The sequence below is a fragment of the Podarcis melisellensis genome, assembly GCF_964234715.1.
Source record: "Podarcis melisellensis genome assembly, chromosome: 15".
Lineage (NCBI taxonomy): Eukaryota > Metazoa > Chordata > Lepidosauria > Squamata > Lacertidae > Podarcis > Podarcis melisellensis.
The window spans coordinates 36,730,814-36,754,021 of record NC_138532.1 but is presented as its reverse complement, the minus strand read 5'-3'; the positions used below and the strand labels follow the sequence as shown (position 1 = coordinate 36,754,021).

The following is a 23,208-nucleotide window of genomic DNA, read 5'->3' as shown; positions in this document are numbered from 1 at the left end:
GGGTTTTGAAAAGCTGGTTTGTTTGTTTGTTTCGTGTGAGCTGCATCTTGAGTTTGAAAATGGGAATGAGAGAGAAGAAAGCGAAGGAATATGTTTGCTGACTTCCTTTTCCATCTAAATCTGGTGTGGGGGAACCTTTGCTGAACCGACAACTCCCAACTGGCCATTGAAATGTTAGGAGGGCTGTTGCCTAACATTTCTGGCTCCCAACAGTGAAGAGAGACAGTAGCTGTCATAATAATAATAATATATGATTTGTACCCCGCCCATCTGGCTGGGTTTCCCCAGCAACTCTGGGCAGCTTCCACAAAGACCAAAAATACAATAAGATGTCACACATTAAAAACTTCCCTGAACAGGGCTGCCTTAAGATGTCTTCTGAATGTCAGGTACTGTAGTTGTTTATCTCTTTGACATCTGATGGGAGGGCATTCCACAGGGTGGGCACCACTACCGAGAAGGCCCTCTGCCTGGTTCCCTGTAGCTTGGCTTCTCGCAATGAGGGAACCGCCAGAAGGCCCTCAGCGCTGGACCTCGGCGTCCGGGCAGAACGATGGGGGTGGAGACGCTCCTTCAGGTATACTGGGCCGAGGCCGTTTAGGGCTTGAAAGGTCAGCACCAACACTTTGAATTGTGCTCAGAAACATATTGGGAGCCAATGTAGGTCTTTCAAGACCGGTGTTATGTGGTCTTGGCGGCTGCCCCCAGTCAACAGTCTAGCTGCCACATTCTGGGTTAGTTGTAGTTTCCGGGTCACCTTCAAAGGTAGCCCCACGTAGAGCGCATTGCAGTAGTCCAAGCAGGAGATAACTAGAGCATGCAGCACTCTGGCGAGACAGTCGGCATCATGGCTAGTAGACATGAATTTCTTTTGTCGCATGAATCTTCCTAACACTCTGGGTCACTGGATCTCCCCAAATTCTAGAGGTATTGGCAAGGAAGAAAAGCATCTCACTATATCCCCATTTCACCACCCCATAATCCTGTCTCAGTTTACTTGCCTTTCTAAATGTTTAGCTCCAACTCTTTTATCATTTCGGGCACCTTTTCCGGTTCTGCACTGCCATTTTAGTTGAAGCAATGGAATACAACACAAAATTATTCAAAGTATGATCTCGGCAAAGTTCTGTATAATAGATTGGTGGTGAGCTGGGAGGGTGCCGCGATTTCTAGGAAGGCCTTTGAGCCCAGCTCTTGGGATTGTCTCTGCAATCTGCCTGTTACTTCCCTTTATTCTCGTGGAAGCGGAGATGAAGCAGCTGCATCCGGTTAACAGGAACTGGCTGCAAAACGGGAACTTCAGAGCTGTGAAGCACGAATCGCGCTGAAGGGAGAACCATGGCAGCCTGAGTGCCAGGGTGAAAACAATCCTTTGCTTGGGGGGCGGGGAGGAGGTAGAGGTAGATTTCAATCCCTTTGCATCCCTGCCAGCTGTCAAGAGACCCAACTGCTCGAGTTTCTTGAGAACAGTGGCTGGAAGCTGTTGCAGTACTGTACAAGCAGTCAAAATAATGATTATAAACACTGCAATGAGCTGGCCTACTTGCAAAACTCCCTCCAAAATGCATGGGGCGCAGTGCCCATTACGAAGCAGCTGGTGTTAAGTTTAATGAAGCAATTAATTTGGGAGCTAGACACTGGATTCAGAGGCAATGGCTGGGTGGGGGGCACTAGCCCACAGCCAGTTTTGCATTTGTGCTGGGAGAGTGACAAGGTCACAAGGCTTATCAGGTTTGCCAGTGCCCAAATGCCTGGGGAACTAGCTTTGCTGTCAATAGGAAGTGAGCAGGACCCTAAGATGGCGTAAGGCAAGAAGGGCTGCAGCATGTTGGCAAGTAGCACACTGCAAGAGCATGTGCACTAGGGCATGATGGCAGTTGTAGTCCAGAACATGAGGGCACCAGGTTGCTGAAGGCTGAAATGCAATAGAAAGCCTGCTGGGAAGAACTGAGTTGCCCCCACCCTCCAATTCACTTCCCAAGGGTAGAGCTATGGAATAGACTCCTGGGGGAAAAGGCCTAGACCAGCCTTTCTCAACCTTGGGTCCCCAGATGTTGTTGGACATCTCCCATCATCCCTCAGCTCTGGCCTTGCTAGCTAGGGGTGATGGGAATTGTAGTTCAACAAAATCTTGGTACCCAAGGTTGAGAAAGGCTGGCCTAGACTCTTACCAGCGCTTTTTAGAAAAGAGGTGCCTGTACTACGGACCCTTGAGTGCCCCCAGAAAAAAAGCACTGATTATTATTATTTATTATTGGAGCAACAATTGCAACCCACTATGCCAGTACAATAGACTCTGAAGAAGCTGAGTTAACTAGCTCAAAGAAGAATTCAGGCTGTCCTTGGAGATGTTGGGCTTTTATCTTGCTTTGCTCAGAGGACTGGACTGAAGCGGCTGGTGTATTCGGATCGGAGTGGAAATTGCCTGTGTGTGTTTCTGCATGGAGTGGCTCTGCATTGCTAAGTCTGCAAAATATATGCCAGGCTTTTAGTTTGTTTGCTCTCTGCAGTGCTGAGTGGTCCTGGGAGTGCCTTTGAGCTTAGCCAAAACCCATGTTCCAAATGTGGGGTTATTTTTACCATCGGCAAAGTGCGCGGAAACATGCAATAAAAAAGGAATAAAATGAAAAATCAGGAGGGAGAAAATAAAATCTGATTCAGCTCTGAAAGGAATGACAAGGAGTTAGCAAAGGAGCATCTGGGGACATCGTGTTTAATGTCCCCTCCTTTCCTGCTCTTTCCTGCTGTGCCCTCAAGCTCATAATCTAAGAGACATGACACAAAAGGAAAACGTGCTGGGAGAGAGGAGGAAAAAAGCAAGCTCGCACACGCCAATTTTTAATTTCGGTGAAGCTGTAGAGAATAGCAAAAATGGGAAATTGGAGAGAAGCCAAAGGTTGCTGGTTGCTAGCTTACTATACCAGGCCCTAGCCTGCACTCATGAATCCTGGTTAAATCCCTGCAGACCCCGTCAGCAGATAGTTTTGACAGTGGGTTTAATTAGACAGTCTTCCTATACCTCCCAGACTGGCGGGCTCATTTACATTTACCTTTAGATAAGTAATCAGGACCTCACTGAGAGGCCATGGAAATGTTATCAGCAAGGCTGGCCTTGTCTAACCACTGGAATGTAAGTGGTGATAACGGAGGCCATTTTGAAATCCTGGTGTGAAGTTTGAAATCTGGGAACAACTAAGGAAGTTTGGGGGCATTTTTTTAAAGAGGGCAGATATTTCCCCCTCGCCTCACAACAGATCAATGCGTCGCTGAAAGCCTTAGCCTGCGTTAGTTTCTCATGAGCAGAATACCATATTGGCGTTATTAACAGATTCCTACTTCTCCCATGACAAGAGGAGCCAATTAACTCTTGGAACAGCTCAGGAGGTCGAGCATGAGACTCTTGATCTCAGGGTCGTGGGTTCGATTCCCACATTGCAGGGGGTTGGACTAGATGACCCTCGGGTCCCTTCCTATGATTCTATGAACTCTGGTTTGCCCCCTATCTTCTTCCTCCCTGCTGAGGTCTGCGAGGGGAATGCCAAGACTTGGGAAAAGAAGGAAACTGACCCAGGTAGGGCCACCCTCTGGCCTAGATGAAGGCAAGCAAGGCAGCTGTCAGAGGACAGGCCGAGTTTGGTGGGTTATGGTGTCTGAGCCACCCTATGAGAACATGTAGGGGCATGAGAAGAGCCTCTGTGAGTTTGTCGAATGCTCTTTTAAAGCCACCCAAATCGGCTGCCGTCACTGTGTCTTGTGGCAGCTAATTCCACAGTTTTAATAATGTGCCAAAAACAACAACAAGGTGAGGCCATTAGATCAGGCCAGTGGCCCATCTATAGTCCAGCATCTGGGTCTCACAATAGCCAACAAAGTGCTTGTGAGAAACCTATAAGCAGGATCTGAGCATGAGAGACTCTCCTGTCCTGTGGTTCGCAGCGACCGGTATTCAGTGTTGCTGCCTCCAACTGTGGAGCAGAGAAAGGGGCTGTGTCCCAACTGGAGAAGATTTGGGACACTTCCGGGGGAGATCGAAATAAACCAACAAAAATAAAACCCAGGATGTTTTTGTCAATTTGTGGTTAGCTTGTTAGTGGGACTGAGGGAAGCGAAAGCAGGAAAACAACACAACCCATCTATGTGCAAATTATCCTCCCTCCCCCTGTGGGTTTGCTGTTGCTAAATTCACCACTGGAAGTTACTCAATCAAAACCACAACTGTGTGTTGTGCAACCATTGGTTGGGTAGAGCCTTCCCCTCTTCATAAAAAGGTAAACCTATGTTGACAAAATATTACCTGAAGCTACTTGGCAAAGAAAGTATAATCGTAGCAGTTTGTTATTTACAAAGGCCCAGGCATCCCATAACGATAAGCCAGGTGTGGGGGACCATTGGGCCTTCCAGATGTTTCCGAACTACAGTTCTCTTCAACTGCAGCAAGCATGGCCAATGGGAGTTGAAGTTCAGCAACATCGGGTTTCCCACACCTGTGCTAAGTAAAAAAAAAAATGGCTTAGTGCAAGTGAGCAAACCATGCAGGTGCTTTCCTCAGCCCTGCTGCTGCTACTGTGCTACCTAGAACTAAGCTAAGGTTTGGCTTAGTATTATGACCAGGACAGGGATTGGGACCATCTGTGGACCTCCGGGTATTGCTGGACTCCAACTCCCATTGGTCCCAGCCGCAAGTCCTTCAAGACCTGTTCCCCGCTTTGCTGGCCTGTTCCCAGCAGGCTGGCAAAGGAGGGGCCCTGATTCCAGCTACCGAAACTATTATTGCTGCTGCTCAAGTTGCCAGAGCCCCATCTGCACTGCCCCTTTAATCAGCTGTGTCTTCCGTCTAAATAATCCTGGGACCTGAAGTTTGTTAAGGGCTCTGAGAGTTGTTAGGAGACCCCTCTTTCATCCAAGGAACTCAAGGTGGTTCTCTCCAATCTCACAAAAGCCCTGTGAGGAAGATTCAACTGAGAGGCTGTGACTGGCCCAAGCTACCTGGGAGTTTCACAGCCCAGCAGAAATTTGAACCCAGTGGTCTCCCAGGTCCTAGTCTAACACTCTAGCCCAGCCTTTCTCAATTTTGGATTGCCCAACGTTGTTGGACTACAACTCCCATCATCCCTATTGAAAAGTCCCAACAGCCAGGGATGATGGGATTTGTAGTCCAGCCAAATCTGGGGACCCAAGATTGAGAAAGGCTGCTCTAACCACTACATCACACTGGCTCTGTCCTTAGTATGTAATACTAATTGGTGAAATAATTGGTGTAATAATGTATTTAGAAATACTGCGACAGCAGAAAATCGCCACAAGATCATTGTGTCTGAGTGTGCCCAGGCATCGATATGCATGCTCCCCTATGTGGCAAGCCCCTGAATTGCAGGCGGCAGGTACTCAGTGCTTTCAGGCCCTAGGCTGACTTTTGACACCCAGTCAGGGCCAGCCCAAGACATTTTGAAGTGGACCCCCAAATTGTGCCATGGAAGAAAGGGTGAGGGAAGATTTGCCTCAGGAACAGGGAGTGGGGTATGTGTGTGAGAGGTTGACATTGGGATCTGCTGCTCCAGTATATCCTGCCACCTGAGGCGGTTAAACTCACCTTGCCTCATGGGTGGGCTGGCATCTTGCCTCATTGGATCCTGGAGAGGAAGAAGGATAAGAAGGGAGGTGGATTCTCCTTATTTAACCCCCACTATGTGGCAGGTTAGGCCGAGGGGCAGTGGACACACACTGAGCTTCCTGGCCAAGTAGAGATTTGAACCCTGGTCTCCCCGGTTCTGGTGCAACACTCTAACCATTGCCCCACACCAGCTCTATATCTGGGTAGTTTGGGGGGGAGGTGGAGGGGTGAAGAACCACTGATGTTTGGCGTTTAATGATTGCAACGCAGCCTTGCAACATTTATCTTTCAGGAGGTCCACCGGAAGAAGACCCAAACATGTAACCTCAAAGTATCCTTATTTTCCAAGGACAGTCCTGGAATTACCAAAGCCATCCGGGGCTTCTGACTTGATCCCGCAATGTCCCTTTCCCCCCTGCCAGCGCTGCTGCTGCTGCCAAACTCGGGGATGAGGATGAGCCAGCACTTGTCCACTAAGGCCCAGCCCTGTGTAAGGCGCCAGCTCTGAGGGGCAGGCAGAGGGCAAGGCCAACCTGGGTGGGAAGGAAGGGGGAGCAGAGCAGAGGGCAAGGCGTCTTGTTTAAAAAGACCCTGTGTGCGAGGCAGGGAAGTGGAGATCTCTCAGGGTGAGAGGCTGGCAGAAGAGGCAAATGCTCTCAGGTGAGAGATGGGAGGGTACATCCTTCTCTGTATGCAATGCACCCGTATACCTGTAACCCATCCCTCTGTAAAACCTAGGCTATAATTGCAGCAGAGGACTCTGTTTTATTTTAGCACTTTTCTTCTTTTCTTTTTAGTTTATTATTATTATTATTATTATTACAGTGGTACCTCAGGTTGCATACGCTTCAGGTTACCTACGCTTCAGGTTACAGACTCTGCTAACCCAGAAATAGTGCTTCAGGTTAAGAACTTTGCTTCAGGATAAGAACAGAAATTGTGCTTCGGCGGCGCTGTAGCAGCAGGAGGCCCTATTAGCTAAAGTGGTGCTTCAGGTTAAGAACAGTTTCAGGTTAAGAACGGACCTCTGGAACGGATTAAGTACTTAACCCGAGGTACCACTGTATTATTATTATTATTATTATTTGAATTGTGATGCAAAAAGTTTTAATAAAACTTTATTTGAAAAATAAAAATAAAGGAGTCTTGATTTTAAAAAATCACCCTGAAGTCTGTGTCTAATCTTGCCCCTTTCTCAAATGTATTTATTGGTGTGTGTGGTTTTTTTGTAAAGCTACCAAACAACAAACTAAACTTGGAACTGTTGGGTTTTCCCCGGATGGTGGAGGGCGTGTTTGCTGTGTCCCGCTGGTATAGTAGCAGTGGCACGTGCCCTTCTTCTGATAGGAAATGCTTCAGGGGGGAGTTATGGGAGGTCAAGGAGAGTCTATGGGGTGTGTGTGACAAATGTCCCTATTTTCACCTGAGGAATGTTGGAGGGTATGCAAGCACAGTGGATGATGTGACCTGCTTTGCTCGAAACAGGTCTCTGATGACAATAGCAAGGGCCCTCCTTTCAAGATTGACCCACCCCCTTCCACCCCCATTTCCGGCCATTGTCTCCGATTTCTGTTTCGCTGTGAGCTGCCTCTCAGTGAACACAGTAGCTCATTTCCTGTCCCGGCAGTGACACAGCTCTGCCTCTGGAATGGCTGCCCCGAAGCTATCAAGAGAAGGGTGTCTGTTCCGCCTCTCCTCTTCATGAAGACTCTTCTGCCAAAAATTACCGCCTGTAGGTGGTGCCAGAGGATCAGAATGAACTTCTTTCCAGGTGCAATCTAGCCCTACAAGCAACCCTCACAAGGCTGGTGCCTTCCAGATGTTTAGAACAACAACCCCTGGCTGGGGCTGGTGGGAAGCCACCCTCCGAAACAGGTCAGCAAAGGCTGCCTTGCAACCTGACTGCAATCATAAAAATCAGGGTTTTCCAGACTTGGGTCTCCAGCTGTTTTTGGACTACAGTTCCCATCACCCCTGATCACTAGTCCTGCTAGCTAGGGATGATGGGAGTTGTAGTCCAAAAACAGCTGGAGACCCTGCAAAGCACCGTGATACCATTTTAAACAGGAACAGCTTCCCCCAAAGAGTTCTGGGAGTTATAGTTTGTTTTGTTATTTAATTTTTACTGAGAATTTTTTTGAGGATATTAAACAGGATGGAACAAAATATTCTTATTCTTCTTTGGTGATCACTTGCAACCGAGTAAGATGTTCCATGAACATTGTTTTAACTGTGAGTCTGTAAATGACTGTACTGTAGAGGCCAATTCTGGATCTACATGTCCTTCCACAGTGGGGACATAGGTTTCTGGATGGGAGTTGATCATGGTGAGGGTTTGCCAAGCGTGCCTTCCTCTTAGCTCATTTCTCCCTTTCATCCTGAGTTTGAGCGTCTTCAGTTTCCCAATTGTCGGTGTTTATACTACATTTTTTCAGATTTGCCTTGAGAGAGTCTTTGAACCTCTTTTGTTGACCACCAGCATTACGCTTTCCATTTTTAAGTTTGGAATAGTGTAGTCGCTTTGGAAGACGATAATCAGGCATCTGCATAACACGATCAGTCCAACAAAGTTGATGTTGAAGAATCATTGTTTCGACACTGGTGATCTTTGCTTCTTCCAGTACTCTGGTACTTGTCTTCCCAGTGATGTGTAAAACTTTTTGGAGACACCGTTGATGGAATCTTTCGAAGACTTGGAGATGGCGTTTATAAGTGCTCCTGTTTCACAAGCATACAAAAAGGTTGGTAGTACAATAGCTTTGTAAACAAGTATTTTGGTTTCCCTGCGAATGTCCTGGTCCTCAAATATCTTGCACTTCCATTGGGATAAAGTTGCACTTGCAGAGCTCAGGCGATGCAGGATTTCGGCATCTGTGTCAGCCCTTGTGGAAAGATAACTGCCCAGGTAGGAGAAGTGATTGACACTTTCCAACATTACACCATTGAAATTAAATAGTATGGAGCAAAATAATAACTACGGATAAATGAAGGTTGCCTGCTTCTTTTTCTTGCTAGGCATGATAAGGAAAGATTTCAGTCAGTAAACCATGAGACTCAATCTCAGGGTCCTGGGTTTGAGCCTCACGTTTGGCAAAAAAATCTGCATTGCAGGGGATTGGACTAGATGAAGAAGAAGAAGAAGAAGAAGAAGAAGAAGAAGAAGAAGAAGAAGAAGAAGAAGAAGAAGAAGAAGAATTTGGATATGATATCCCGCCTTTCACTCCCTTTAAGGAGTCTCAAAGCAGCTAACATTCTCCTCTCCCTTCCTCCCCCACAGCAAACACTCTGTGAGGTGAGTGGGGCTGAGAGATGTCAGAGAAGTGTGACTGGCCCAAGGTCACCCAGCAGCTGCATGTGGAGGAGCGGAGACGCGAACCCGGTTCCCCAGATTACGAGACTACCGCTCTTAACCACTACACCACACTGGCTCTCCCCTGCCCCGGTGGTTCCTTCCAACTGTACAATTCCATGGTTCTATGATTCTAAGAATCAGGGAGGGAGTGTCACCTTAGGGAAGAGGCAAGTAATGATGTTTAGGTAGTGACTTAGAACCTGAGCGTTTAAGAAGCTCATTCTAAAGGACAAACGTGTTTGGGAAAAATGTCAGATCACAAAGGACGATGGGATTCAGGAGGGAGGGAGGCTCCTTGTGGACGTAAGACAAATTCCGTAAATGTGACTGAAAAGTATGGCTTACATTTAAGTCCCCCAATTTGTCTGCTACGTTCTATAAGTTTCTCAACCACTGCCACTTGTCAAACCTTGTTCTATCATCCTGCCGGAGGAAAAATGGTATGAGACGATCTCCAATGGTGCACAACTTCTAGTCTGGCTGCCATTGCCAATAGCATAATCAAATATTTTGTACAAATTGTTTTGCATATTTTATGGAAAGGCTAAACCTGGGCCAGTAGGGTGAGTCGTAGTTTGTTAAGGGTATTGCTGGGTAAAGGGGCCCCTGACCATTAGGTCCAGTCGTGGACAATTTTGGGGTTGCGGCGTTCATCTCGTTTTATTGGCTGAGGGAGCCGGCGTACAGCTTCCAGGTCATGTGGCCAGCATGACTAAGCACACGGAAATGCCGTTTACCTTCCCACCGGAATGGTTCCTTTTTATCTACTTGCACTTTGATGTGCTTTCGAACTGCTAGGTTGGCAGGAGCTGGAACCGAGCAATGGGAGCTCACCCCGTCACGGGGATTCAAATCGCCGACCTTCTGATCGGCAAGCCCTAGGCTCTGTAGTTTAGACCACTGCTAGAAGATCCTTATTCTCCTTCCAGAGCTATAATTCCCAGAGTTCCCTGTGAAAAGGGACTGATTGTTCTTTCGCTAAAGAAACTGTAGCTCTGGGAGGGGAATGCGGGTTTCCTAAAAGCACTGAGGAGCTGCTGCCAATTGATTTCCCCTCTCCCTGGGAGCCTACTGTGGAAGACAGGGCGCATGAGGAACGTGCCTCAGAGGAAAACAAACCAAAGGATGGAGATGAAAAGCTGCTGCTTTGAGATCTCTTCACTCCCTGTGTGCCAGAAGGTGCAGAGGAGATGAAAGAGGTCTGCCTGCATGAGCAAGAGGAATCGGTGTCTGCAGAAATGCCAGGAGAAGAGGGACAGCAGGAGAAATTGGAGGCACATGTGAATGGGCAAGAGGAACAGAAATGGTTGTGGAAGAGAAGGAGCAACAGGAGGGATCAGGCTCCTAATTAGAAGGTCGATGATTCGAACCCTCCCAGGGACGGCTGTGGGCAGGATTGCGGGGGTTGGACTAGATGACTCTTGGGGTCCCTTCCAACTCTACAATTCTGTTCTCAGGGCTGAGGTGGGTGAGATCAAGCCCTCAAATGTCTTTGCCCCTTGTGCTGTCGGTGGCTCTGTACCAGCTGAACCATAAGCGGATATTTGGTTGTCGCTCCCATGTCCCACTTGTGAGTTTCACATGGACGTCTGGTTGACCACAGAGGGCTGGACTAGATGGGCCTTTGGCCTCATCCTGCAGAGCTCTCCTTCTGTTCTCATGACAGGCTTTGCATTGTCGCCGGCAGAAGCGGGAGCTCCAACTCAAGGAGATTGGTCCGGGAAAGGAGCCAAAACTGGCCTGCGGTTTATGGCATGGCGCCAGGTCATCAGGTCATCAGGCCAAGCCAGGGCTGCATTTCAGGCCCACTTTCCCCACCAGGGTTGCCTTCAGCCGGCTGGCTCCCTCCTTGCTTGAACAAGAACAAACCTTTCTTCCCTTCAGCAGCAACAGCCCCCTCCAGAGAAGAAAAAACCTGCTGACCATTATGTCTAAAAAAGGTTGTGGAATGCCTGGCTGAGCAGGCCCTCCGGGTAAAACCGCCCAGGCCGGCTGCAGCATAATCGAAATTTATCCCGTGGAATCTTCTGTTGTTTTTTAATGTCGCTCAGCCTTAAAGGTTTTATCCTACTTTCAACTTTCCCATGGGAAAAAAAAAATCTAGCATGCCGTGAAGGGGACGGACAATGCACTCTTCTCCCCCAACCCCAAAGCACTGTAATTAATTCCAGAAGGAAATCAGGGAGCAGCAGCAGGAGTGGGAGACACAACAAAATCTGCAGCAGATTGAAAAGGAAATATAAACTTGTCACCTTGTTAAAGGGGAAACTCTAGCACCTGGTTAGCTTTCTTGGAAAGGTGGCTTTTGGGTGTTCCGCCCCAGACGAGGGTTGGGGAACAGACTCTCGCCATCCCCAGCTTGGCCCAACAGTCAGGGATGATGGCAGTTCAGTTCAGCTCGGGATGCCAATTTTGCTTTCTCTCACTTTCCCATTGTTCCACTCTTAAGGTCTTCTCTCCACATTTCCACACCAGCTTGCAGTATTATTATTTTTAAGTCCTCATGAAGAAGAAGAAGAAAAGTTTGGATTTGATATCCCGCTTTATCACTACACTAAGGAGTCTCAAAGTGGCTAACATTCTCCTTTCCTTTCCTCCCCCACAACAAACACTCTGTGAGGTGAGTGGGGCTGAGAGACTTCAGAGAAGTGCGACTAGCCCAAGGTCACCCAGTAGCTGCATGTGGAGGAGCGGAGACGCGAACCCGGTTCACCAGATTACGAGTCTACCGCTCTTAACCACTACACCACACTGGCTCTCATGAAAATGTAACAGCATTTTGGTGCAATTTTTTTTTAGTATTTATCTGCATATATGTCTCCACCTTTTCCTCCAAGGATCTCAACAAGGCACGTACACGGTCGTCCTCCACTCGCTTAACCCCCACAACAACCCTGTGAGGCTGGCAGGCAGCGTGACTGGTCCAAGGTCACCCAGTTGAGAACTTCAGGGCAGAGTGAGGACTGGAACTCTTCTCCCAGGCCCTTGTCTGACATTCTAACATCTACTCTGTGGTCTTGCCTAACAGACCCATTTTTGCAAAGCGATTTCATGATTGCGTTATGTTCGTTACTGTTCACTTTTATAGGAAGACTTTCCCCTGGTGCATGCACAAAAATGGGTTTGAGAACTGCAAAATTTGGATAATGTGCACATTTTGAAAGATGACCATGCACACCTGCACAACAACCACACAAAACCAACTGTGGAATGTTTCATCAAGTCACAGAACTGCGGGACAGGAAGGGACTCCAAGGGTCATCTAGCCCAACCCCCCTGGGGCACTGCAAGAATGGCAGCTAAATAATTATTGGCAGGTGCCCATCCAACCTCTGTTTAAAAACCTCTAACGAAGCAGAGCCCACCATCTGATGCATGAAACGTCGCAGCGTTTTAGCAGAGAGCTGCAGGAGCTGCTACAATAGCTCAGTCGGTAGATCGTGAGACTCTTGACTGGAAACCTGTGTGTCGTCTTCCTTTCTAGTGCTTCAGTGTGTACATCGCCACGAGATTTTCAGTATATCTAGCTTTTTGCTGCACAAGTGAAACTGATAACAGAACTTGAAAATAATGCAAGGGGAAAGCTCTGTCTTTTACAGCATTGATGCAAGTACTTTCCTCTCTCCACAAGGATACTGAAGCTGAAAGCAGGGAGGTTACGCTTCTCTTAGGCTGACCCCAGAGGCATCTATTTCCTTTCATCATCTCCTCACTTTCTACCTTCCAGTCTGTCCAATGTGCCTTTTTTAACCTGCAAGTTCATGGCCCTTGTAAGTGGCTTAAGCACGGCAGGGGAGCTGACCTCTTAATCCTAGGTGAACACTTAGTCTTTAAACTTCAGCAAAGTTTAGCTACTGTGTACACTTAAAGGGGACACTGGGAAGAAATGCCAATTGTAATCCTCGTCATCCAAACCTCCTTTTTTGGGTGGGTGGGAAGAGTCGGTATTAAATGACCATTTAATGCATTGTCAACTTGTGACAGTCTGTAGAGACAGGCAAATCCATTTGAGATTCTCATTTGTCCAGTCTTAAGTTCAGTTCTCCGTGTTTCACACCAGTTTGTACTTAAACTAACAAACAAAGAAACAAAATCCACCAATCCTCATTGTAGTGCAAATTTAACCTAATTAACACATTTTTGTATGGAATCTTGTTTAATAAATAAATAAATTTTATTTGTATCCCGCTCTCCCCAGCCAAAGCCAGGCTCAGAGCGGCTAACATCATATATATAAGACAATACGCATAATACAATATACAATATGCAAATAAAATAACATTCAACATTCATTAAAACAATATAGAATAATATTAAATATCAGCATTTCAAAATTAAACAGAAATCCACTCAACAGTTACAATAAGTAATTTCTAAACTCCAGTCAATAAAACAACAGCAAACCACAGTGCACAACGTAATACAATACAAAATGAGAAGCAGGTGGAAGGAGGCCTTGTGTGATGGAGTCTCTCCCCTCACAGTTCTTCCTCCAGGAACAGCTTCCTTATGAGGAGACCCAGGGCCAGGGGGTGGGGCAAGGCAGGTGGAAGGAGGCCTTGCCTGATGAAGTCTCTCCCCTCACAGTCTTCCTGTAATACATCTTCCTTTCTCCCTTCCTTCCTTCCTTCCTTCCTTCCTTCCTTCCTTCCTTCCTTCCTTCCTTCCTTCCTCCCTCCCTTATTTGGAATATGTTAAAGAGAAGATTGCAGGCCAGCGTAAAAATACTGGCTAAGCTTCCTTTCAAAGCCAGGACCTCACCTGGGAAAGAGATGTTAACATGACAAAAAGTGTTGAGGGCCCATCACAGAGGAATCCTTGGGCAGAGGATGGCCAAGGTGATGGGTTAGGGAGGGACATCACAATGTTGGCTCCCCCAATCACCCTTGGAAACTGGCGCCTCTAACCCTAACTGTTCCCCTATGAAAATTTTCACTGCCCGCCACCCAGAACCCCTTGCAATCTTGCTACCGCTCAGCAGAGAGTGGCGGTGGCACCCAACTTCTGTAACAGTATTATTTCCAAACTACCAAGTACACCACTTTAGAACCAGGAAGGCAAACCCTGTGGCCCTCAAGATGTTCCCATCACTTCCAGTCAGCATGGGCAGTGGTCACAGATGATGGGAACCGGAGTCAGGCCACATCTGGTTTAGAGGAAGGCAAAGTTAAAAATAAAAATAAGGTCCGTATAGTAAAAGCTACGGTTTTCCCAGTAGTGATGTATGGAAGTGAGAGCTGGACCATAAGGAAGGCTGATTGCCGAAGTATTGATGCTTTTGAATTATGGTGCTGGAGGAGACTCTTGAGAGTCCCATGGACTGCAAGAAGATCAAACCTCTCCATCACTGGAAGGACAGATCCTGAAGCTGAGACTCCAATACTCTGGCCACCTCATGAGAAGAGAAGACTCCCTGGAAAAGACCCTGATGCTGGGAAAGATGGAGGGCACAAGGAGAAGGGGAGGACAGAGAACGAGATGGTTGGACAGTGTTCTTGAAGATACCAGCATGAGTTTGACCAAACTGCGGGAGGCATTGGAAGACAGGAGTGCCTGGCGTGCTCTGATCCATGGGGTCACGAAGAGTCGGACACGACTAAACAACATCAACAACAACAACAACAACAAAAGCCAAAAATCTGCAGATTATTCCAAATAGAAGTGCACAGCTCCCATTTTTCCTGCAGCTTCCGGGAGATCTCGTGCATGCCTCAAGAGTACCACATCCATCATGTGGTGTCTGAGTTTGCCTTTCCCCCCATCTCTTCTCTTCCTTCCTCGCCCCGTTTCCCTTTTGTTCCCTGCCCTTCTTTATTGAAAGCCCGAGGGGCAGAGACTGAGCTTTTATGGCTCTGCGTGAGGTGCTGCGGTAGCCTTTCCTGGCTGAAGAGCAGGGTATAAATGTTCCAAACAAATACAAGTTCAAAAGTCTCTGCGACTGCATGGCAGCTGTTTCTTGAAACGTTGTCTAGAACTTTTTGCAGAATGGGTGGGGAGGAGGAGGAAGGGGGAGATGGTGGCGGGGAACTCCATGTGACCATCCCAGTTACTCACGCCCCATCCTGAGCGAACAAAAGGCTTTAAAGCACTGCTGCCCACGTAGACTGTCTAGTTGGCTGCAAATGAGCTATTTTGCTCTAATGAGGCGTCTCTCTCCCCCCAGTACTGTACCAAGGAAGCCCAGATTGCACATGGAGCATGAAATCCAGACTGCGGGAACAGACGCCGAGTAGAACATGCTTTCCCCCCTGCCCTTTGTGGTGGTTTTGGTGCTTCCAAAAACAGATGGAGTAACGAACTGACTGTGTCCCTTCATCCTCCAAAACGCCTGTTCTGTGCCTGGGAGTATACACAAGGGACTAAGAAGAGGCTGGCTCCTGGGTCAAGACAGTGGCCCCGTTTTATTTTTATTTATGGGATGTGTATACAGTGGCACCTTGGTTCTCAAACGCCTTGGTACTCGAACAACTTGGAACCTGCAAACACTGCAAACCCGGAAGTAAGTGTTCCGGTTTGTGAACCCTTTTTCGGAAGCTTAATGTGCTCCGTTTTGAGTGTTACGCTTCCGTTTCGAGTGTTACGCTGAGGTCTGTCTGTTTTTGCTATTTATTTTGCGTTTTTCTTTTCGCGGCTCTTTTTGTTTTGACTGTGTGGAACCCAGTTCAGCCACTGATTGATTTGATTGTGTGACTGCAGTACATTGTTTATTGCTTTCATTTTATGGATCAATGGTCTCGTTAGACAGTAACAAACACATGTTAAATTGCTGTTTTAGAGGTTGTTTTTAAAAGTCTGGAACAGAGTAATCCGTTTTGCATTACTTTCTATGGGAAAGCGAGCCTTGGTTTTGGAATGCTTTGGTTTTGGAACGGACTTCCGGAACGGATTAAGGTTGATCCGAGGGCGGTTCACGACATAAAAATACAACATGAAAGCACAAAACACGTAATAAAACAGAATCAATCCAAGAACACCACTCCCATGAACACATTTCAGAGGACATAAGGCCCTTGCCTGGAACCCTGGAGACCTGCTGCCAGTCAGTGCAGGCAGTACTAAGTGAGATGCACCAATGGCCTGACTTGACATAACACAGCTTTCTAGCATACCACTGTCATGGTAAAGTAAATAAAAATGCTGCTGTTACAGTCACAGGAGAGGCAGCCAAGAAAATATATTTGTCCGTCTCACGCATAAGGCTGGGGACCCACCAGGGCATAGCGGCTAGGCTAGGCAGGTTTGGGTTCAAATCCCATTATTAAATCTCCGTTCACAACTAATTTCTCCATATAATCACTTCACGGCGCCAGACCTGCTGCTCTGTCTCATGGTATTATGTACCACAGACCGAAAAAAGGTACTCTGTAGGTGTGTGGGAGGCAGCCTTTGAGGGGAAATCATCGATAATAAAAAGCTTTCTTCCTCTGAAAACAATTAGCGCCCCAGCTCTCCAAATCCCGGTGCTCTAAAGCTTCTCAAAGGAGCATTTCCGTTACCTGTGTTAAAACAGATCAAGTTGAGTAATTGCACGTTAAATATTATGATTTCACCACAAGGTAACTTTCTGCTAAAAGGTATCGTGGGTGTTTTGCCAAGCTCCACGTAAAGTGCACTCAAGCCACATGTTATTTCCTAAATAGATTTCTTTCTTTCTTTCCTTCTTTTTCACAAAGAACATTATGTATTACTGGGAGGGAGAAACTTCGCAAGATCTCAGCAGCGATATCCAACTCAACCCGAATGCAGCTGCTCTGCAAGACAACAAGCAATTTAGGGCATCTCCATATCACCTGTTTATGCCCGTGTTTAGCCTGTTTGCTTGTGCAAGGCTTACACAGTGGTGAGACTATGCCCAGTTTTTATTCAGCAGCTATTCTGATTTATTTATAGAGCAGCTATAGTATAGAAAGCATTCAGACTGATTTACTTATGGGGTATTTACACATCTTCTTGTTGGGCCAACTGCTCACCCCGCACTTTTCAATGCATTTCCCTGTAACTTTCCAAACTGCAAAAAGCCCGTTGTTGTTTCTAGAAGTGGATTTGTTTCAACTGTGCTTTCTCCCTCACAGAGCTACAATTTCCAGCACCCTTAAACTACAGTTCCCAGGATTCTTTGGGAGAAATATGTTTTAAATGTGCATTAAGTGTGGATTTGCCCTGGCTGCAGACACACTACAGTGGTACCTCGGGTTAAGAACTTAATTCATTCTGGAGGTCCGTTCTTAACCTGAAACTATTATTAACCTGAAGTACCACTTTAGCTAATGGGGCCTCCCTTTGCTGCCATGCTGTGATTTCTGTTCTCATCCTGAAGCAAAGTTCTTAACCCGAGGCACTATTTCTGGGTTAGTGGAGTCTGTAACCTGAAGCATCTGTAACCTGAAGTGTCTGTAACCCGAGGTACCACCGTATAATTTTAAGGTACATTTGTAGCACAAAGAATTCTGGGCACTGTAGCTTGCTAAGAGTTGCTGGGAATTGTAAACTCTGTGAGGGGCAAACTAAAGTGCCCAGAATTCTTTGACAGAAAGAATGTACTTTAAAGAGCCACAGTTCCAAATTCTGCCTAACATTAGACCCAGGGACTTGCACAGTGCTTCAATTTCTTTCTTTTTACTGTTTCTCCGTCTCCACCCCTCCCTTTTATTTTATTTTTAAAAAGGTAAATACGTTATCTGCTTGGCCTAATGTATAGCACTGCTCAGACCTTTATGGAAGACTCCATGAATTTCCCCAATCCTCTTTGAAAGCCTTTAAAATTGGTGGCACCGCTGCGTCCCGTGGGAGTGAGTTTTATCGTTTAACTATTGCACAGTGTGAACTCTTGCACTTTCTTTTCTATCAATCCTGAATTTTCCAATCTTCAGCTTCGCTGGGCATCCAGGAGTTCTTATGAGTGAGGAATGGAAATGTTTCTCCATCCACTGTCCCCAAGCCAACACTCAAAAGTTGCAGTCATGTGTTAAAAGTCTCTCTCTCTCTCTCCCTCTCTCTTTTTTTTCCTTCTGAAGGGAACAATGGCTTTCCCTGTGAGGAGAAGAGGCTCCCCACTTTGCCATCTCCTCCTCTCAGTTCTGTCTGCAAAAGGCCTGCGTTTGTCTTTTGTCTAATCCTCGTCCAAGGACCCAAAGCCACTCTCTTTCTCTTTTCCCGCCCCCTCCCAGCTAACACCATCTGGGCCCTTTGAGCCAAGGGGAAGAATGTGGGGATGTAGACATTCATGCTAAATTGGGGGGGGGGGAGGAGAGAGAGAATGTTTAGTCAGCACATCGCTTCCTCACACGAGCCTGTTCTTTCGGCACATTATCAAAGAGGACTGTGGCCTGTTCTGTGGCAAATGCTATTTATTAAGCCAAATGTTCCCAGTGGAACACAGAAATCAATGCAAACACACCCACCAGCGAGCTTTAAGCTGTTGCGCCATCCTGTGACTCAGAAGCCTGACCCCCTAGTCTTTAAACGCTTGCGGGTAAAGCACTCTGCCTATGCTCAACAGCCCTCTTTAATGCTTCGGGTGCTCTACGGCTGAGCATTGGATCAGATCAAATTATATGGCTGGGAGCCATATAATGTTCCAGAGGAGGAGGGCAGATAAAGTGGACAACAAGTGCAGCTGGGAGAGGAACAAGATCAAGGAGGGAGCTGGATTAGATGGTTCTCAGGACCCCTTCCGACTGTGCAATTCTATGATCCTAAGGACTCCGCTCTGAATGTTGTTGGATTACAATCACCATCAGCTCCAGCCAGGATGGCCGGTTGCTAGAGATGATGGAAGTTGCAGTCAACAACATCTGGAAGGCACAACATTGGCCACCCCTGAGGATGGGGAGTGGGTGTGAAAGCAAGGTGTGTGTTTTGGCTCTGCCTATTTAGGTGCCTATTTTTTAGGGATGCGGGTGGCGCTGTGGGTTAAACCACAGAGCCTAGGACTTGCTGATCAGAAGGTTGGCGGTTCGAATCCCAGTGAGCTCCTGTTGCCCTGTCCCTGCTCCTGCCTACCTAGCAGTTCAAAAGCATGCCAAGTGCAAGTAGATAAATAGGTACCACTCCAGCGGGAAGGTAAACGGCGTTTCTGTGCACTGCTCTGGTTCATCAGAAGCGGCTTAGTCATGCTGGCCACATGACCTGGAAGCTGTACGCCAGCTCCCTCGACCAATAAAGTGAGATGAGCGCCGCAACCCCAGAGTTGGTCACGACTGTACTTAACTGTCAAGGGTCCCTTTACCCTTTACCTTTATTTAGGTGTTTAGCCCCACCCCTTACCCCTAAGGAAATTTGGCCTATTGGGAGGGGAGAAGCTCTTACATGTAAAACACGTCTCCCTCCACAAAAGAAATAAATCTTGCAAGCTGTGGTTTTGAAATATACTCGGAGTCGAGTGTGGATTTCATGCTCTTTATTCAGCTCGTAGTAGTGAGGGAGAATGGAAGTTCCCCCGAAATGTCTGCTTTATATACATTATTTACACAATGGGCCCCACATGATTGGCTAGTTCCGGGATTCTTCTGTAGGCCAATCAGGTTGCGGATCCACTTCCACCTGGAGTTGGATTGGGTGGCTCCTGCGGACCAATCAGACTGCTGCATTCTGAATCCTATTGTTCTAGGACCAATCAGACTGCTGCAATTTGGATCCTATTCAACTCAGTACATAACAGGTTGATTCCTACAGAGCTACAATTCCTTGTACCCTTAAAAAAAAAAGCAGTTCCCAGAATTCTTTGCAGGAAGCCATGCACTTTAAATGCACAGGGCATACATGGCCCTAGGGCGGCAAAGCACATGTTCTGCACCCTTGAGCTTCTCCACCCTACTTCCTTTCTTCCACTTGTTCCAGTGGGGGGTTCACAGCCCACGTTGGCAAGAGAGCCCTCCTGCCGTATTCTGCCATGGGGCACCCTGCCCAGCTGGGACCACAACAGCACCAGGCCTCTCAGGGTGCTCAGAGGAACCTACACGACTCCTGTGCTTAAGTGTTTATGTTGGCCAAAGAAGTCCGTTTATGCAAGTGCCTGCTTGGAGTGTGAAAAGGCCACTCGTCCTCTCTTTACAGAGTGTAAACACGCTGCCCTGGTGTATTTATGGAACGTGTTGGGAAGGTAATTTTTAGAAAGGCATGATGGCCCGCCTCGCAAGCGCGGCACTCTTCGGCATTAGCCAGGAATGTCTCTGGAGTCATTCCAGCACCAGGTATAGCACCTTGAGCTCCATGGAGGAAGAAACGGTGGGGCATAAATGCAATATATAAATGAATGAATGAATGAATGAGATAGACAGAGGAAAAACCTAAACAGGAGGATAATTAAAAGGTAATAATAAAAATAATAAATAATAAAAATAAATTTAAAAAAGTAAAACCCCATAGTGCCAAGGGATTGGACTGGATCAAGATAATAGTTCCCTTAAGAGCTGCAGTATGTCTTAGTCCTTCCTTTGTTTTGCTTAAATTTGGAGGGGTATAAAACACCTAGGCAGGAGTTCCACAGGTGGTGCATCCCAGCAGCCCTCCACACTCACGCTGCCAAACCCTGCAATCTGCTTGCCACCCAACTCCTTCATCATCATCATCATCAAACACAATAATACCAACCCAAATTATCACTTTGCCTTTGCACAGCGCTTTCAAGGCGTCCAAAGCACTTCACATGCATATTATCTATAGTTGTAATGCTTAACAACAGCCCTGTAAGGTATGATGATACCATTACAGTGGTGCCCCGCAAGACGAAATTAATTCGTTCCGCAATTTTTGTCGTCTAGCGAATTTTTCGTCTTGCGAAGCACGAAATCCCATAGGAATGCATTGAAAATCAATTAATGCGTTCCTATGGTCAAAAAAAGTCTAAACAAAGCCAAATTTGGTACAACAACAGTTTATTAACTGCTCTTTAAAGTCACACATACTGTAAAGAGCAGTTCAAAAACTGAAGGGAAAATAAATTAACTTTATAAACAAAACATGTCTTTGTTTTTAGACGTCGCGAGACGTTTTCGTCTTGCGAAGCAAGCCCATAGGGGAAATTCGTCTTGCGAGGCAAATCGAAAACGGAAAAACCTTTCGTCTAGCGAGTTTTTTGTCTTGCGAGGCATTCGTCTTGCGAGGTACCACTGTAAACCCTTTTGCAGACAGGAAGACTTAGGCTGGAATAAAGCCATCTTCTATATAGCGAAGCTCGCAGCAGGCATGAAATCTGAACGAGGGACTTCCTGATTCACAGCTCTTTTAGCCACTAACTTTCCCAGCAATACTAAAAGGTTGTTGTTGTTTAGTCATGTCCGACTCTTCGTGACCCCATGGACCAGAGCACGCCAGGCACTCCTGTCTTCCACCACCTCCCGCAGTTTGGTCAAACTCATGCTGGTAGCTTCGAGAACGCTATCCAACCACCTCGTCCTCTGTCGTCCCCTTCTCTTTGTGCCTTCAATCTCTCCCAACATCAGGGTCTTTTCTAGGGAGTCTTCTCTTCTCATGAGGTGGCCAAAGTATTGGAGGTTACATACACTTCAGGTTACAGACTCCGCTAACCCAGAAATAGTGCTTCAGGTTAAGAACTTTGCTTCAGGATGAGAACAGAAATTGTGCTCCAGTGGCGCAGCAGCAGCAGGAGCCCCCATTAGCTAAAGTGGTGCTTCAGGTTAAGAACAGTTTCAGGTTAAGAACAGACCTCCGAAACGAATTAAGTACTTAACCCGAGGTACCACTGTACGGACCTTTGTTGGCAAGGTGATGTCTCTGCTTTTAAAGATGCTGTCTAGGTTTGTCATTGCTTTTTTCCCAAGAAGCAGGCGTCTTTTTATTTCGTGACTGCTGTCACCATCTGCAGTGATCATGGAGCTCAAGAAAGTAAAATCTCTCACTGCCTCCATTTCTTCCCCTTCTATTTGCCAGGAGGAGATGGGACCAGTGGCCATGATCTTCGTTTTTTTGATGTTGAGCTTCAAACCATATTTTGCGTTCTGCTCTTTCACCCTCATTAAAAGGTTCTTTAATTCCTCCTCACTTTCTAGTATTGTTTTAAAAGCAGCAACCTCGCAGCATTGTCTTGGCTGCCGTCCTGCTTTTGCGCGCGCCTGCAAGAGCGCGAGCAGCCGGCGAAGCGCCCTCCCTCCCCTCCCTCATCCCTCCCCTCCGGCTCCCAACCAAAACAACACCGCAGGACTACAACTCCCAGCATCCTCCTCGGCAGCCGTGACCTGGACCCCAGCTGATATTCAAAGCTGGCTGGAAAGCGAAGCTCAGAAGAGGAGAGCGCTAGTTTGCAGCGCGGCTGCTGCTGCTGCGACTGACCCCGCATCGCCACCACCCACCTTCTTCTGCCGCCCTTTTCTCCTCGCTCCCTAGGGGGAAATAAACTCATTTTCAGTTTTCTTTCTTTTTTTTGTGGGGGAGAGATGCACTTTGGGTCCCTTTTGCACTGATTACTATCATTAAAAAAATAATAATAATTAGTGCATGCAATTGGAAAGGCAATTCATTCTGCCCAACGTCGTCGGGGATTGATCGGGCAGCGGCGGCGGAAGGTCTAGCTCCAGCCCGGCCCTCGACCCGCTTCCCCGGCCCTCGCCTGCCCTCCCTCCGAGAGTCGCCGCGCCAGCCCCCCCCCCCGCCTCCCCGATGCCGAGGAATGGATAGAGCGTCTGCCGCGCGGAGAGGAGCCGAGAGGATGGTGGAGAAGAAAGAGTGCGCCGCGGGCCGGACGGCAGGGGCAGCGGGGGCCGGAGGAGGAGGAGGAGGGCGCAGCGGCCGAGCCCCCCCGGACGGCCTGGCCTCCGGACGCCCCGGCCGGGCCGGCTGCGCGCTGCAGCAATGCGGGCAGCTCCAGGACCTCATCGACATCTCCCTGTCCAGCCTGCAGGGGCTCCGCACCAAATGCGCCGCTTCCAACGACCTCACCCAGCAAGAGATCCGCACTTTGGAGGTACGCGGAGGGTTGCCTTGGTGCCAGTTCCCCAGGGGGTCCTCTACCATCTCCTCGCTCTCCCCCCCGCAGCTAGCTTCCGCGGGAATTAATTAATTTTGGGGGGGGGTGGCTGGGTGCGGGTTGCGCGCGCGCGCCTTGATTTCCTGTCTCCCACCGATATGCGCGGACAATTGTCACAAAGAATCTCTGGGTCCCTTTCCTGAGCTGGAGGCGCAATCCCCTCCCTTAGGGAGACAACCCTTATTTATCCTTGTTATTGATAGGTACTGTATATTGCATTTAATAATAAATAATAGGCTTTATTATTATAAATATGTACGC

The 23,208-nt window shown here is 47.5% G+C and overlaps 2 protein-coding genes across 3 annotated transcripts in view; both read left to right on the top strand.

Moving 5' to 3' along the window:
* EVI2A (ecotropic viral integration site 2A) overlaps positions 1–23,208 on the top strand; it is a 172,658-nt gene that overhangs the window by 145,830 nt on the left and 3,620 nt on the right. The window contains exon 3 of one of the 2 annotated variants that reach the window (XM_081890668.1): positions 21,458–21,771. The exons of the other annotated variant lie outside the window; for it this stretch is intronic. The gene's annotated coding sequence lies outside the window, so the exon portion shown is untranslated. Of the gene's footprint in view, positions 1–21,457; positions 21,772–23,208 lie in introns of those variants that run through there. 2 annotated transcript variants of the gene reach the window in all.
* The window catches only part of KSR1 (kinase suppressor of ras 1), a 107,180-nt gene continuing 106,110 nt past the window's right edge, over positions 22,139–23,208 (top strand). Inside the window, 1 exon segment of the mRNA XM_081890772.1 lies at positions 22,139–22,884. Coding sequence (XP_081746898.1) covers positions 22,591–22,884 — 294 coding nt within the window. The 5' untranslated portion in view covers positions 22,139–22,590.